This window comes from Salvelinus namaycush, chromosome 35 (genome assembly GCF_016432855.1).
Source record: "Salvelinus namaycush isolate Seneca chromosome 35, SaNama_1.0, whole genome shotgun sequence".
NCBI classification, from domain to species: domain Eukaryota; kingdom Metazoa; phylum Chordata; class Actinopteri; order Salmoniformes; family Salmonidae; genus Salvelinus; species Salvelinus namaycush.
Window position 1 is genome coordinate 8,068,170 of NC_052341.1, and position 16,044 is coordinate 8,084,213.

At 42.0% G+C, this 16,044-nt stretch overlaps 2 protein-coding genes across 2 annotated transcripts; one reads left to right on the plus strand and one right to left on the minus strand.

The window, feature by feature from the left end:
* Positions 1-1,297: 1,297 nt before the first annotated feature.
* Positions 1,298-8,868, minus strand: LOC120029527 (nucleolar RNA helicase 2-like). Its single transcript, XM_038974789.1, has 14 exons — positions 8,702-8,868; positions 6,241-6,507; positions 5,827-5,988; positions 5,640-5,712; positions 5,330-5,508; positions 5,046-5,163; positions 4,688-4,873; positions 4,395-4,540; positions 3,470-3,619; positions 3,091-3,252; positions 2,618-2,971; positions 2,336-2,470; positions 2,106-2,150; positions 1,298-1,775 (listed from the first exon to the last, which is right to left on the minus strand). The coding sequence occupies exons 1-14, from the start codon at positions 8,783-8,785 to the stop codon at positions 1,521-1,523; spliced, it is 2,316 nt and encodes a 771-aa protein (XP_038830717.1). The 5' UTR covers positions 8,786-8,868; the 3' UTR covers positions 1,298-1,520.
* A 3,742-nt stretch (positions 8,869-12,610) lies between these two features.
* On the plus strand, positions 12,611-16,044 carry LOC120029846 (myoneurin-like). Its single transcript, XM_038975154.1, has 3 exons — positions 12,611-12,826; positions 13,427-13,829; positions 13,942-16,044. The coding sequence occupies exons 1-3, from the start codon at positions 12,791-12,793 to the stop codon at positions 15,366-15,368; spliced, it is 1,866 nt and encodes a 621-aa protein (XP_038831082.1). The 5' UTR covers positions 12,611-12,790; the 3' UTR covers positions 15,369-16,044.

Below are 16,044 nucleotides of genomic sequence, written 5' to 3' on the forward strand. Positions count from 1 at the left end.
GCCGTAGGAAGACAACAACCCAGCAGCAGGACCGCTACCTCCGCCTTTGTGCAAGGAGGAGCACTGCCAGAGCCCTGCAAAATGACCTCCAGCAGGCCACAAATGTGCATGTGTCAGCATATGGTCTTACAAGGGCTCTGAGGATCTCATCTCGGTACCTAATGGCAGTCAGGCTACCTCTGGCGAGTACATGGAGGGCTGTGCGGCCCCACAAAGAAACGCCACCCCACACCATGACTGACCCACCGCCAAACCGGTCATGCTGGAGGATGTTGCAGGCAGCAGAACGTTCTCCACGGCGTCTCCAGACTCTGTCACGTCTGTCACATGTGCTCAGTGTGAACCTGCTTTCATCTGTGAAGAGCACGGGGCGCCAGTGGCGAATTTGCCAATCTTAGTGTTCTCTGGCAAATGCCAAACGTCCTGCACGGTGCTGGGCTGTAAGCACAACCCCCACCTGTGGACGCCGGGCCCTCATACCACCCTCATGGAGTCTGTTTCTGACCGTTTGAGCAGACACATGCACATTTGTGGCCTGCTGGAGGTCATTTTGCAGGGCTCTGGCAGTGCTCCTCCTTGCACAAAGGCGGAGGTAGCGGTCCTGCTGCTGGGTTGTTGCCCTCCTACGGCCTCCTCCACGTCTCCTGATGTACTGGCCTGTCTCCTGGTAGCGCCTCCATGCTCTGGACACTACGCTGACAGACACAGCAAACCTTCTTGCCACAGCTCGCATTGATGTGCCATCCTGGATGAGCTGGACTACCTGAGCCACTTGTGTGGGTTGTAGACTCCGTCTCATGCTACCACTAGAGTGAAAGCACCGCCAGCATTCAAAAGTGACCAAAACATCAGCCAGGAAGCATAGGAACTGAGAAGTGGTCTGTGGTCACCACCTGCAGAATCACTCCTTTATTGGGGGTGTCTTGCTAATTGCCTATAATTTCCACCTTTTGTCTATTCCATTTGCACAACAGTATGTGAAATTTATTGTCAATCAGTGTTGCTTCCTAAGTGGACAGTTTGATTTCACAGAAGTGTGATTGACTTGGAGTTACATTGTGTTGTTTAAGTGTTCCCTTTATTTTTTTGAGCAGTGTATTTTGATTTGTTTAACACTTTTTTGGTTACTACATGATTCCATGTGTGTTATTTCATAGTTTTGATGTCTTCAATATTATTCTACAATGTAGAAAATAGTAATAAAGAAAACCCCTGGAATGAGTAGGTGTTTCCAAACGTTTGACTGGTACTGTCCAAGGAAGAATTTTGGGGGGGATAAAAAACAGAGTACGTGAAAAAAGATCTAGATTTTTATTTCCTCAGACCACCTTTAATGAAAACATCTCATTCTAATGAATGGGCTTATTCCAAGTACAGATAGTTGAATGCATAATTGCAAATCAGGTCATACATATTTTGCAGAATTTCGCGCTGGTAACAGTCAGTCCACCAAACACCAGTAAAAACCAGGAAACAGACAGACAGCTATGTCAACAGTCCAGCGAATGGGAAGTCAGTGGTTAATAATCAAACGCACTGCTGAAGCTGCGTTTATGACTGCCTCCACCTCTCCAGTTGCCGCCTCCGCCTCCTCCGTTTCTGAAGCCACGGCCACCTCCCTGTCCTCCGAAGGAACGTCCATATCCACGGTCACCTCCCTGTCCTCCGAAGGAACGTCCATATCCACGGTCACCACCCATGCGCGGTTTCTCCTCCAGCTCAGGAAGCTCTGTGGCGATTGACAGCTGCCAACGTCTACCGTCCTGCCAGGCATCCTGAGAAGACAATTGGAGTGATCACCGCAAGGACAATAGGGACTCTGTTACTAACCACATGATCTATAGTGGTGTTAATTAATGAAGCCTTTGTTTTTAACAAAAAAAAGTGATGGATTGCTTGTGTTGTGAAATTTGAGGCAGTAGCATCACTCTGGCAGAGCTTGACAGTAAGGCTGGGGAAATACTCTAAAATGCCCACAATGAAAATGCAGTTTGAGAAATGGTCTTGGATAATTGCTCTTCTCAGCTTTGAATAACATTAAACCAAGCCTTTTACATGTGTCCATTTGTCACAGCTGAGAGGAAAAGTATCTGCTCTCGACTTACCTGGTACTCCTTTACCTTGTCAGCCGGAACATCAAAACAGACTCCCTGCAGAGCAAAAAACAAAGCTCACTGATCAAATTTTTGTTTAACATCAGGCAAGTAAATTACAGAGCCTCAATAGTATTGCTATTATAGTAAAAGAGTGAAGGAGGATGGTTTTATTTCAAAGGTGAAAACAGAGACATCACCCTTCCCCTTCTGACCGGAGGCACAATGAATGACAAATGTACCATTTTGCCCTTGAGGAAGGTCATCCCCCGGATCATGTTGTCAATCTCCTCTCCCAGCTGCTCCTTCAGACCACGCCAGGCACAGCCAATGTTTTGCAGCTCCTGGGAGCTGTTCATTGTCATTGTGGTGTAGCCCTGGATGGATTGAATAACAAACATTAAATACAAGTTCGAACCTTTCAAGGTGCATTTTAAACCATTATGGGCATTTACACATGTTGACATGTCCTTCATTATTCAATTGCAACATGTAGACTGAGCTAACAGGGTCTAAACACTCACAGTGTCAGAGTTGAGGAGGGACCTCTGCTCCAAGGCAGTGGCTCCTGATATGTGTGCCAGGGCGGCAGACAGGGCCTCCACGGCCCCACGCTCCTCAATCAGTTTGGTAGCAGACACGCGGAAATACTCAATGGCTTGGGGAGGCACAGAGTCTAAAAACCTCACTGCGTCTTTACTGGACGATTTGATGATGTCATTGGCAGTGGGCACTCCAACCCGCTTAAATGTAATGCATGCTTTCTCCTCTACATATCGGAGCTGGTCTTCTTCTTTGCGTTGGTAGAAACAGATGCAGACGCCAGTCCTGCCAGCCCGACCAGTTCGACCTGACCGGTGAATGTAGGACTCCACATCCTGGTAGAGGGACAACGAAGCGTTCACGTTAATACCTTGTTGTTGTTGCTAGATCAATTACAGTGTTACTACACATGTATAAGAGCATATAACATGGTGTTATCACAGTATTCATCTACCTTTGGGGGTGAGCACTGCACGACCAGGTCTACCTCTGGGATGTCCAACCCGCGGGCAGCAACGTTGGTGGCCACTAAGACCTCGAAGGTGCCACTTCTGAAGCCCTTCAGTGTGATCTCCCTCTGCTTCTGAGGAATGTCCCCATGAAGTGACTGGGAACTCTGCAACATTGAACACAATCAGACCCGAGAATGAATAAGCCGATGAACCCATTAGAAATAGTCAACTACCGCACTTGACTTTCAATGTCATTTACGTCCGTCATGTCAAACCTTCCAGGTTGATCCTTGTATCAATGTCCTACCTCACTAATTCAGTGTGCACAGTGGAGCAAAATTAAAACTAACAATCAACAAAGCTACAGCAGGTTTCTGGTACCTGCTTTATGGAGGCGTTCATTGACAGCTCGTTGGCATCTTTCTTGGTCTCACAGAAAACGATGGTGCGGCCGTGGCTCCCGCTGTAAACCTGCACCACATCCCCAATGACTGCAGCCCTCTGGGACCAGTGACACGCTATAGCAAGGTGCTGGGTGGGGAGGAAGAGACGGAGAGGACATTTAACAAAGTGTTGATCACTGTGAAAACAACTATGTTTAGTAGGCCTGAGTGAACCACACATTACAAAATGAGAAACATTTTGAAATGACAGCTAAAAATCAGTATTGCGTGGTCTTTTACCAGTTTGACATGAACAGAAAATGTCAAATGTATGCATGCATAAGTCGCTTTCGATAAAAGCATCTGCTAAATCGCATGTGTAATTATTATAAATGGGACGGGCTAAATATGGGTAAAGCTGCTAAATAGCTATGCTATATGTTAACTGGTTTGTATGTCAGCAGCGGAAGTGCCTAAAATAATGGTGTTTTTGATCACTAGAGTGCTTCCAGGTAAGACACACTTGATCTTTATCGCTGGATTACAGCCAAGTAGAAACTACAATAGTATGAGGATACAAAAATATGAGTTAAAAGTAGCTTAAGTCAGAAGAAACTGGTTCAGCAAGTATGATGTTTAAGAAACTTGTTGTGCATTTCTTAAGAACCATGACACTATTATGACATTTTCATCACCTGAAAAAACCACATTAATAGCAACCAGATGGCTTCATGCTCCTCTACAGAAGTATTAATAAATTATACATTTGGTTTCTAAAATGTACAATTTCAAATATGAAAAAATGTCATCTGAATTAATCTGAAGTGTGAGATTTAAAAAACAAAAAGGAAACCATTGTCAATCAAAATGAACCATCACTTGCTGAAAGGATAGGTAGTTTTCTTTCTTTCTTTCTTTCTTACCTCTACTGTGGTGGCAGTTTTCTGGGTCTTTTTGCCAATGAGGTCCACATGCTCATAGGTTGGCCTCATGTACCTCTTTGCCACATCATACACCCATGATGGGCATGTGGCAGAGAAGAGCAGGGTCTGGGGGTTGGTCTCAGAGTCTGCCCACAAATAAACCTTGGATCAGTTCTGTGCATTTATTCCGTACTAAATGTTAAGACACACTATTTTGGCCTCCCATCCAACCCAAGGCAAATCTACAGTATATGGCCTAAATCAATCAATCCCATATGAAAATGTCTCATTACCTTTTTGGTAAGACGCAGACAGTATCTCCTCCACCTGTTCTGCAAAGCCCATATCAAGCATTTGGTCCACTTCATCTAATACAACGTGCTTCAATTGAGACAGGTCCAGTTTGTTATTCTGTAGATGGTCCTTGATACGACCTGGAGTTCCCACTAGGATATCGATGCCACTGCGGATCGCATCAACTGAGAGAAAACAGTTCAAAATGATTTACCACAAATATGATCAACTTAACCGTATATGCAATTTATAGCGTCACTTTTCACAAATAAATAACAGGCACTTTGCAATCAAGCCAAATTGTGCACAACTAGAGGATGTTAAATTGAAAAAGTAAGAAATGGGAATGGAACTCACGTTGGGGGTTGTAGGAGCTCCCACCATAGAAACATGTAACAGACAGTTTCTTTGTCATGTCCTTGAAATCCTTGGATACTTGAATAGCCAATTCTCTGGTTGGAGCAAGGCACAAAATCTATAGAAGTGGACACGGTTAATGATGGAGAAAAAAACAAACATTAAGTATTTCGGTCAAAAGATTATACATGCTCTCCAAGACTACATTATGTAGCTAATTGACAATATCTTAGCACTAACAGCACATGCTGAATATCTGATGGCAGTATCTGCAGCAGACCTACCTTTGGGGCTCTGCCCCTCTTCTTGTCATCTGGGTCATTTTGGAGTTTCTCGATCAGCGGAATGGCAAAAGCTAAAGTTTTCCCAGTGCCTGTTCTTGCCTGGCCAATCACATCCTTTCCCTCGTACACAGAATTGAAGGTTTGTGTTTGGATGTCAAAGAGGTAAGATATTCCTCTTGCTAGAGGGAAAAGAGACAATTAAAATGTAGGCAGCCCAAATATCAAATAACAGACTGCACGTTTAAAGATGGGTAACTCAACTGAAAAAGCATTTTAGTTGAATGAAAATAGACAAATAAGAAAAAAATACCTTCAAGTAGTTTAATGGTGTTGGGGGAGATTCTGAAGTTAGAGAAGGCTCCCTCTTTCTGTTCTGGTGTCTCCTAAACGCATGAAAATAGAAAAATCAACAGACTGACAATGTTCTTAAAGTCCTTTAAATGATTTTCCCACAAACCACTTCACTGAAGAATAAGAACATCCCTGGAAAGACTCACGGTTTCTACTCCACTTTCGGAGTCCTCGCTTGATTGTGCTGGAGTTGTCGCCGCGGTATGCCCATTAGTTTGTGCAATCAGCTTGGGAGTCTCAGGAAACACTCCGTTGACGATGACTTTTTCTTCTGTCTTTTTTTCCTTTTTCTTCTTCTTTTTCTTCTTCTGTTGGTAATGGCAGAATGGGAAATGGTAAAAAGATGCCTTGCCATGTTGATTACTGATTAACATTTATTCTGTTGACCTAGCTAGTTTCAAAAGGTCTGATTATGAAATGATTATATTAATTCCCATCTGAAGACTAGCTCAAATAAACAATGTGTATTTGATAAACAGATGTCAAAACAAATCCAATCTGTTGTAATGCAGTACTGAGTGTCGACATGTTTTATCAAAACAATATATAATATAAGTAACCTCGGTTGCTTTGTCATTGTCTGCAGACTCCTCATTGGAATGAAATGTGTTGTCCTTCAAAGGTGATTCTTGTGCGTTGCCGTTAACATCATCTTGTGCGTTGCCGTTAACATCAACTTCTGCGCCCCCGTTAGTTGCGTCCTCCTTTTCCTTCTTCTTCTTCTTCTTCTTCTTGGGAGCAGGAGGTTCACAGTCAGGTTCCTCTTCAACAACCGTTTTCTGTTTCTTGATTTTCTTTCCCTCCTTGGTCTTCTTCTCCTTTATTTTCTACCAACCAAACACAGGGCACCAGACATTAGCACAGGGCACCAGACATTAAGTTGAAGGGGACAGAACAGTTGCAAGCTATATCAATGTATAGCTATATTTCTTCTATAAGAGTGAACTAGAACTTAGTAGAAAGACAGATGGATACATTTGGCACCCGAGTGGCACAGCGGTCTACGGCACTGCATCTCAGTGCTAGAGGCGCCACTACAGACCCTGGTTCGATTCCAGGCTGTATCACAACCGGCCGTGATTGGGAGTCCTACAGGGCGGCGCATAATTGGCCCAGCGTCGTCCGGGTTTGGCCGTGGTAAGCCGTCATTATAAATAAGAATTTGTTCTTAACTGACTTGCCTAGTTAAATAAAGGGTTAAAAAAAAATTGTATTGATAAATTGTTGCTGATCAGCAAGTTAGAATGGAGACAGGTCGAGCAACGTCATCCATCAAGTGCTGTACGTGGCACAAATTGATAGGCTATGACTGTACCCGAGTACATGGTGGGCTCGCAGAGAGTCAGGGTTCCTGCCTGTGCGAACGGAGGTCAGTAGGCTACAGGGGCTACAGTAAATACAGTGCAGCTCAAGAGGCCGGGTTTTACCATGCAGCTCTGAAAACGTCACTAATCCAGTGTTTCAGGTGCCGAAGTCAATCATTGCTCACTACGGAAGCAGCTGCTTTATAGGTCTCCAGGTCGCAGTTGTAAATGAGAACTTGTTCTCAAGTAGCCTACTTGGTTAAATAAATAAAAATAAGTGGGATGCATTGTTGAGCGCTACATCCCGAGGGGTTCATGTTGATTGTACAGAGATTGTGACAGCCGGTTGGTTATATGGCATCCCTTGAGAAAGCAAGAACAAGATATATGTCAGGGGAAGTGCAGTATTATCATAAGGAGACATATAATTGGAATACAGAGAAGGAATGACGGGAAAAAGAGGCAGGGGAGGTCTAAAAGAGAGAGGGAGCAAGAGGGTGAGTTTGAGTCAGTTAAAAATTGCAGAAAAAGGGATGGTTTGTTAAAGAAGAATGGTAAGAAAGTATAAGCTGAATGAGCTGAAGACAGGAGGAGAACTGGAAGTGAATGAGGGCGAAGTATTGGAGGTGGTAGGTGTGGTGAAGTTCTCAGAGCCTGAGGCTTGCACCGAGGGTCAGGATAAAGATGAGTCTAACAGTAGGAGTGACGTTTTTGGAAAAAGTGGACCTTTGCCTTTTGGCTGATCCACTTGTGCTTTCAGGGTGGGTGAAAACAGAGTTGGGTACTATGAGATTGTGAGGGTAACCAGAAGTGGTCTTGTGATAATTGTTTGTTTCTGCTGGTCAGAGGGAGAAGGCTCTCAGTGTTAAACAAATGGGGGCAAGAAATGTGAATTGTTTTGCGCTCAAGAAAAGGGCGCCATTGAAAGGAGTGATTACTGTGGTAGCAGTAAATGTTAAAGTTGACCAACTGAAGGGGAAGATTCCCGGTGTTTGTGATGCTCCTCATTTGGTGCGAAGCAGAGAGAGCAGGAAGTCATGGTCTGTTCTTTTGAGTTTTGATGCTGAGTCTTTGCCCGACAAAGACAAAGTGATGTTAGGATATATAAGTTACAGGGTGTGTTAAGGAGTGTTGTTACATAATTTCAGGTTGTTGGCATGAGGTAGGACTAAATAGATTTAAATAACGGAGTAGGGTGGTGTTATTTTAATTACATTTGTTATTATGAGAGCGTAGTGTTTGATGGTAGGGCATTTGTTTATTTTTCAAGCCAAGTAAAATGGAGTTATACTCCAGTCTAGTAGGTGGCGGTAATGCAACATATTGGATGCCAACCGCCGTTAAACCTCATCGAAGAAGAGTACATGGTGGCAAGTTGATCCTTCTGTTTTGCGGATCAGCTGACCACGTGTCATGGGCACGAGGCTACGCGCTAGTAGCAATGAACATGCCATGTGGTGATGGCTAGCTACTTTCTACAAAGACTGGCAGTTGTTTAAACCTCTAACGTTACTTGTATTTTCCCGTAAAACTTACCTCTAGCATAATGGCAATATAATTTCAACAATATGACGACATTATATAACGTTAGCTACCACGCGGATGTAGAATGTAACTAGCTAGCATGCAGTATGGCGGCGCTAGCCAGCGGCTATAGTACAGTTTCGATTATTTAACGAGCGTTAACAACCAGCTATTTGTGTTCCATTTTACTTACTTTGGGTGTCGTACTGCCCGCACTAATGTCCATTTCACCTTCCATTCCGATGTCTTCGTTTTCAAAAAGAATCTTTGATGGCATCTTCCCCGGTTGTTTTCCCTTAGAGTGGACACAGGCTAACCCTACCGGCACGCGTACAGAAAGGAACGACACGACTGTGTGGTGTTGCGCTAGAGCTTTTACAAGCATAGAAATTGAGTAGGTAGAACGGCCCTCTCATTGGAAGCCAGTACAGAGCAACTTAGACGCCGTGATGTGGAACTTTAGGTTGGTTCTTTAGCTTAAAAATATGTGTGTCTTCTTCACAGGTGTTTTATGCGCGTTTGTACTCCATTCATAACAATGTTCATCTAATCTGTGCTGACATATGGTAGTTTTATGGAAATTATGTACACAATATTTATTCTACTTTTTCTAATTCTAGGGATATGACGGAAAGCCAGAGGAGTCAATACAGATTGGCATTGCGATGGTTAGTGTTGGGATTTTTTTGCGCAATCACTATTGTCAGAGTACAGAGAGTTGCCAGTTCACTCACTCACTGTTGGACGATTCAATTTCGCAATCGTGCAAATGCTGGCCCGTCTCTCTAGCCTACCTGGGCCCACAACAGAGAAACACACTGATATTATGGACACGATTCCAATCAGTTGGTCATGATAGCCGATCTAAAGAAAAATACAGAAAAATAAAAATGTATATTTTCTTTATATATAAAAGCACTCAATGACTGCAAACGTCAAATATGAGAACATATGTTGCAAATGGCTAATCAATTCAGATCTGGGTTCAAAACTTTTTAAGCATTTCAATTCATTTCAAACAGCCTACTTTTCGAAGTAAGACAAGCCTTTTTCCAAATAGAAGTATTTTAACATGCATTTGTACCCAGGTCTGTTTGGCCCTATGGGTATTTGAAATGTATTTGGAAACAAGTAGGCTGTTTGAAAATAGTTTCAAACAGTAGCTCTTTTTATAGGAGATTATTTTAAAATACTTCAAATAGAAGTAGTTGGATTCAGCCACATTATTTGAAAATACTCAAATACATAGAAAATAAGTATTTGAATTACAAACACTTAAATAAATATGCATATATTTGAACCCAGGTCTGCATCAAATGGGCCATGATTTCTAACTATATTCCAATGTGCTACACATACTTACTGGGTAATTAGACCTAATAATAATAATAATAAAAAAAACATAAAAATGTACATTAAGATATGTTTTCCCCTATAATATTAGGCTAACAGTGTGGTTATCTATGTAAAAGGGAAAGAAAATATATTGCAAATAGGCGATTAAAATAGTCCATAACTTTCCATTATATTATAATACATTGTACTACATATAAGCCAGGTCATTAAGCCAGGTCATGAAAAAAAAGTAATAATAGCTCTTGGCAGTTGTGTAATATTGCCTTGACCAGTGTCTGCTGCTTGGTGCTGGGATAAATTTGGAACAACGAGGCACGAGGTGAACAGCTGGCTTATTCTAGAACTAGACTGTACAAGGGGACTCCCTCTGATCTGTACGTGAGGTATGGCGTGGAGTGCCCATTGAATGGAAACGCACGTAGCCCCTGCCATGTCACCCCTGAAAGTGGTACAACCGTCCAGAGCAGGCAGCCCAAGCTCAATGGGCATGGCATACATCCAGATGGTTTTCTGAGCCTTGGACAATTTTCAACTACATTATTGAAAAGCTACAAATAAAATAGGCAGTTTTTATTATAATAATTAGGCATACAGCCCTACACTACTAATGCTACTACTACTACCACCTTCTAGGCCTACTACTACCACCTACTACTGCTACGACTACCACCTACTACCGCTACTACTACTACTGCTACTACCAGTGGTGGTCAGTGATGTTTAAGATGAGGGAGGACAAAAAGAATTCATGAGCATGGCCTTATTTTTATTACAGCATATTGGATGACTCTCATTCATATTCCATTCACCCAGCTCAATGTAACAGCGATAGGTTTAGGCTACTACATGATACTCAAATTTACCCTATACCATGAGGTTACTACAACCTATCCTATGAGTTTACAACGTAGGTGCACACAGGTCGAGAGACAAATTTGAGGTGACAGACAGTGACATTCAATACCGCTTTGCACACTCTTGCCTGCATCTAGCAGCAAATTCAGGGGGAGCCCCAACCAGAACTCGAGCCCGGGTTCAGCAACTCAACCCAGGAGGCATTGGCTTAAAGATAGTAGTGTAAAGTAAAATACTTTAAAGTACTACTTAAGTCAGTTTTTGGTGGTATCTGTACTTTACTATTTATATTTTTGACAACTTTTCCTTCATTCCTAAAGAAAATAATGTACTTTTTACTCCATACATTTTCCCTGGCACCCAAAAGTACTTGTTACATTTTGAACGCTTAGCAGAACAAAAAAATTGTCCAATTCATGTACTTATCAAGAGATCATCTCTGGTCATCCCTACTGCCTCTGATCTGGCGGACTCACTAAACACACATGCTTCATTTGTAAATTATATCTGAGTGTTGGAGTGTGCCCCTGGCTATCCGTAAATTTTAAAAAAACAAGAAAATGGTGCCGTCTGGTTTGCTTAAGTATATTTTAGCAATTACATTTACTTTTGATACTTAAGTATGTTTAAAACCAAATACTTTTAGGCTTTTACTCAAATAGTATTTGACTGGATTACTTTTACTTTAGTTATTTTCTATTAAGGTATCTTTACTTTTACTCAAGTATGACAGTATGACATTTGGGTACTTTTTCCACCACTGCTTAAAGAAGCACTCCAGCTATTTTGGAACTTTTCCTGTTGAAAAACAAAATCCCACGAATAAGTATAGAAATTTGTTTTGACCAAAATAGTGTTTTTCAGACACAACTGAAAGCCATTTAAGGATTTGGTCTGATGGTGTCCTCTGATGTCATCGGCATCCTCCTCTCTTGCTTGCGGGGAACAATAGAGGAGCTATAGAGAACAAAAGAGGAAAGTCCATGTCATGAGGACACCTGGACCACCTATTGAGATGTGCCTTTTGTTAAGTAAATCCGGTGATAAAGGAGGTGAAAAGGAGACTGGAGTAGGACCTTAAGGTCCCTATCATAATATTGACAATGATAACAATTACACAGTTTTGTGACCATTAATAATACTCATCCTCAATAATCAACATCATCATCCTCCTTCATATTCCATTTTTCAGATGAAATAAAATAGCTGAAATGTCACTGGAACATAATATGATTGTGTACAATAGATGCGTTTAAACAGGCAGCCAATTTCTAATATTTTTTACCACTAATTGATCTTTTGACCAATCACATCAGATATTTTCACATCGGATCTTTTTCAGAGCTGATCTGATTGGTCAAAAGACCATAATTGCCTCTGAAAAAGATCCGATGTGAAAATATCTGATCAAGAAGATCAGAATTGGGCTGTCTGTCTAAACGCTGCTAATGTGTGCAGTCTGGGTCCTCCAAAAAGACAGCCTCAACACCAGCCTCCACTGTTTCTGGTCATTTCTTAACAGGGGATATTATTGTATATGTTGTGTTCTATTTTAGTACTATATTTAAAATAGTGCCTATACTTCATAATACATTTAACCATCATCCCTGTTTCCGAATGAGGCTGCGGCAACCTATATCTGTGGTGGTATTTCCATTGCGCAAGAAACATACCCACGGGACTACGGTGATATGTGTAACCTTAGTAAGTGTACAGTGGGGATGTGACGAACACGTGGGGTAGGGGACAGGAGGAGACCGCATTTATGGAGTTATCAACAAAGCATCACTGAGGGCTTGCGCAGGGTCGTTAACCAATGATGTGTGTTTACATCATTGCATGGAACAAGAGAGGACACTGCAGGGGAAATGTGGGTTGGGTCTCACCATAGCCGGACATGGAGACTTTGACGTCATGGCAGGGACTCCCTAAAAGCAGCTGTTGAAGAGTGTCACGTCGTCAGCCTCGTAGTATCAAAAGCGTGTGATTCTTTTCCGAATGAAAGCGCACGTAGACACCGGCAGCGGAGTATATACACGGATACTTTAGTTTTCACTTTTGCAAGGATTCTATGCACGTATTTAAGAAGAGTGCGTTCACGATGAATGTAAGTAACACAATACGTTTGTCTTGTTTTATAGATGTTCCATTTTATTATATGCCATTTATTAGTATATAAAACTATACTGAATGAAAATGTTATTGTTTCAGAATTTTATCCAGTGTTCCAGACCTATTGCAGCTAGTGCCAACTTTATCATAGTAACTCTATTACTGTTATTTTCATGGTCGATTTGTTGAGTGAATCAACAGAAATCCTAGTTTGTAATAACAGGCCGGAATAATAGGTCTATTGACAGGCCTATACTTTCTTGTTATTCTGTCTGGTTTCTTATTGTGAGATTATTTTGTATGTAATAAATGCAAAACCAAATCAACCTGTTGTGTGCATGAAACAACAGTTCTATAAATCTGAAAAGTATTTTATTGTCACCATAGAATTGGGACAGGAGGCCTCTAAAATCATAGAACAATAGCCTATTTTAAATTGTCATAACATTCTCATAATATTTGCAATGGTCTAGTTAGCTTATAGATCTCAACATGCTCAACACAGTATGTGCAAACTTCACACATATTGAACAAAAAGACTCATGCCACACCATGAAGAGTTTGTTTTAATGGCTTGTTCTAATCTGTTACCTAGGTGAGAACATATCCTTTAGTGGTCAGCACCCATGCTGTGGCCCTGCTGAGGAAACTAAATTTTCAGAGAATGGAGGGGCAATTTTGTGACTGTGTGATTCGACAACATCTGAACCCGGTGAAACTCTATCTGGCCCACAAAAATGTCCTGTCAGCTTCTAGTCCCGTCTTGGCTTCCCTTCTCCCCAGTAAAGGTGCACTGCTGGACTTGCAGTTTCCATCCTCTTCAACTGAAATTCTGGGGTCTCTTTTGGAATTTATCTACACTGGGACACTACCCCCACCAGATCAGGATGAATCTATTCTCTCTGCTGCTACTTATCTGCAAATGGATGAACTACAGAAGGCTTTAATAAGAAGGAGCACACTGGACACATCATCTGAGTCTGACTGCACTGTTGCAGGTCAAATAATCTATCTATTAATTATTTAAATCGTGTAAGAATAATATCACATTGTGTTCTAATTTCTAAAATCATATATTCTTTCTAATTTCTATATTCATTCCTTCAGCAGATATAAAACCCAATCTAAAGAGGAAATGCTCAGATCAGCAGCAAAACAAGAAGAATGAACATTCTCCATCGCAGTGCACACCAACCCCTCTAAGTTGTGAAGTCGTCCCCGTCATATGCCATGTCAGCACAACTGGAAAGCCTTCTCTATTGTCAGAAACCAGACCTGAAAGCAGAAAATTGAACAGTGAGTCTGACGTGACCATAAAGGAGGCAGGAGTCAGTGAACGAAAGGTGACACTTGGTCATGGACACAATTTAAAGCACTATGGATTACAAACGGATGATAATTATGAGGCAGCTTTATATGAGTCACAACCAAAACAAAGCAAGATTTTATCTGGCAGTGCATGCTCCAATGTCCAGGATCTGCCCATGGCTGCCCCAGAGGATGCAGCATATTACACAGGAAGGCGTCAGAGGGAGTTGGATGAAAAATCTGTATTACAAAGTTCTGGGAATGCCATCCTGACACATACTGCTGTATGTTCAGAAATTGGTGAGGAAGATGATACTGAAAACACCACAAATCAGGAATTTACATCCCACTTCAATACTTCAAGTCATTACTCCAGGATTCATAGTTGTCCTCACTTAGATAAAACTTCCAACGGTAGTGATAACGAAGGGGTAACTACAATAGATCAGTTAGAGTCAAACAAAGAGAAAGGTTCTAAATGCCACCCCACACGGCAATTTGAAAATATTTCAGATGCTGATGAGTACATCCCTGATAATGCCATAGAAAACACCCATAAGGGTAAATTAAAGGATTTATGGAGTTCAATGATCACCAGTGGATATTGTCCCCAGGGCGACGAAACAAAATGCTTTCAGAGTGCCTCTAGATTAAATCTATGGACTGAGGCAACGAGCTACTCTACACTAAACCCCAAAATATCTGAGGAGGTAACATCAAACGAGAGCAGATGTGATATCAAGGGCAGTAACACTAATACCAACGAAATGGAAACGTATCAAGGACAAGTTCGCTATCACTATCTTGCAAGGGAAAAACATCACCCTGTACAATCCAGTGACTCGGACGATGATGGTCTGTATAGTGCCATGGCTAACTCTGACCTCCGAGAAGGCCTTGGCATAAATGTCAAAGCCAGCACCTCAGATTTCGTTTTACTGGACATTTCAGCCAAACATCCCTCGGCAGGGTACCCTGACTCCAATGGGAGTCAACTGAGTGTGGGTGGGCCTGCATCTGCCTCTGTCCAGCCTTACCAGTGCACTATGTGTGATAGGGCCTTCAGCCAGCGAGGCTCCCTCAACAGACACATGCGCTCCCACCTGGGTGTTAGACCCTACTCCTGCCCCCAGTGTCCCATGACCTTCTCTAGACAGTACCGGGTCACTGAGCACATGCGCGTCCACCAACGGGGCTGCGAGGACCTTCAGAGGACAGGCCCTACCTGATGGCAGCAACAATCAAAGCAATGGAGCTTCAGCTGAAAATCCTACACAACTTTGGAATTAGGTCAGTGCTAAGGCTTGTTCAACTCTATCAATATCAGTTTGTGAGATAGAGTTGATCAGGGTTCAAGACACTTGTGAACTGTATCCAAAACCCTTTGGGAAAGCGCTTTTGGTATGATAGTCTGTGTTACCAGCCATTTGATGAAAAGGAAATGCTTTCAGATGTTCTGTCACTTCGAAAACAATTTGAGAAAGCACCTTTTGGCATTAGTTTATTGTCGTTTGATGAAGTGAAAATGAATCATGAATCATCAAGATGGATTTCTCTTATACTCTTAATAATTTCAAGTGGCCTTATATTCATGGGTTGCACATTTCGTCACAATATTGTTTTGAACATTAGTTTTAGGACAGATGCCTAGCTGAACATTCTACTCAATGCAGTCTCAATGGGTGTTGAGGAAAATTTTGTCTAAAGTGTATTACTGTGGCTTGGAAACACGATGACATTTCAAAAGGAGGCAAATAATTAGCAGGACAGGCCTTTGTCATCGTTGTGATGTCTCCAAATTGACTTTAGATACAGTATAACTTTAGCTAGCTAGCTAAGATTGAGGGGAGAGTACTGACATTTTAGCTAGCTAACATTAGCATTGCTAGCTACAGTGCCTTCAGA

Bases quoted from the DNA above. Each gene is read 5' to 3' on its own strand.
- LOC120029527 (XM_038974789.1), bottom strand. From the start codon at position 8,785: ATGCCATCAAAGATTCTTTTTGAAAACGAAGACATCGGAATGGAAGGT. The intron at 5,989-6,240 runs GTTACTTATATT...CATTACCAACAG, and splicing joins ACAATGACAAAGCAACCGAG to AAGAAGAAAAAGAAGAAGAA. The intron at 2,151-2,335 runs GTACATTTGTCA...TTTGCTCTGCAG, and splicing joins CCTTCCTCAAGGGCAAAATG to GGAGTCTGTTTTGATGTTCC.
- LOC120029846 (XM_038975154.1), top strand. From the start codon at position 12,791: ATGCACGTATTTAAGAAGAGTGCGTTCACGATGAAT. The intron at 12,827-13,426 runs GTAAGTAACACA...TCTGTTACCTAG, and splicing joins AGAGTGCGTTCACGATGAAT to GTGAGAACATATCCTTTAGT. The intron at 13,830-13,941 runs GTCAAATAATCT...TTCCTTCAGCAG, and splicing joins GTCTGACTGCACTGTTGCAG to ATATAAAACCCAATCTAAAG.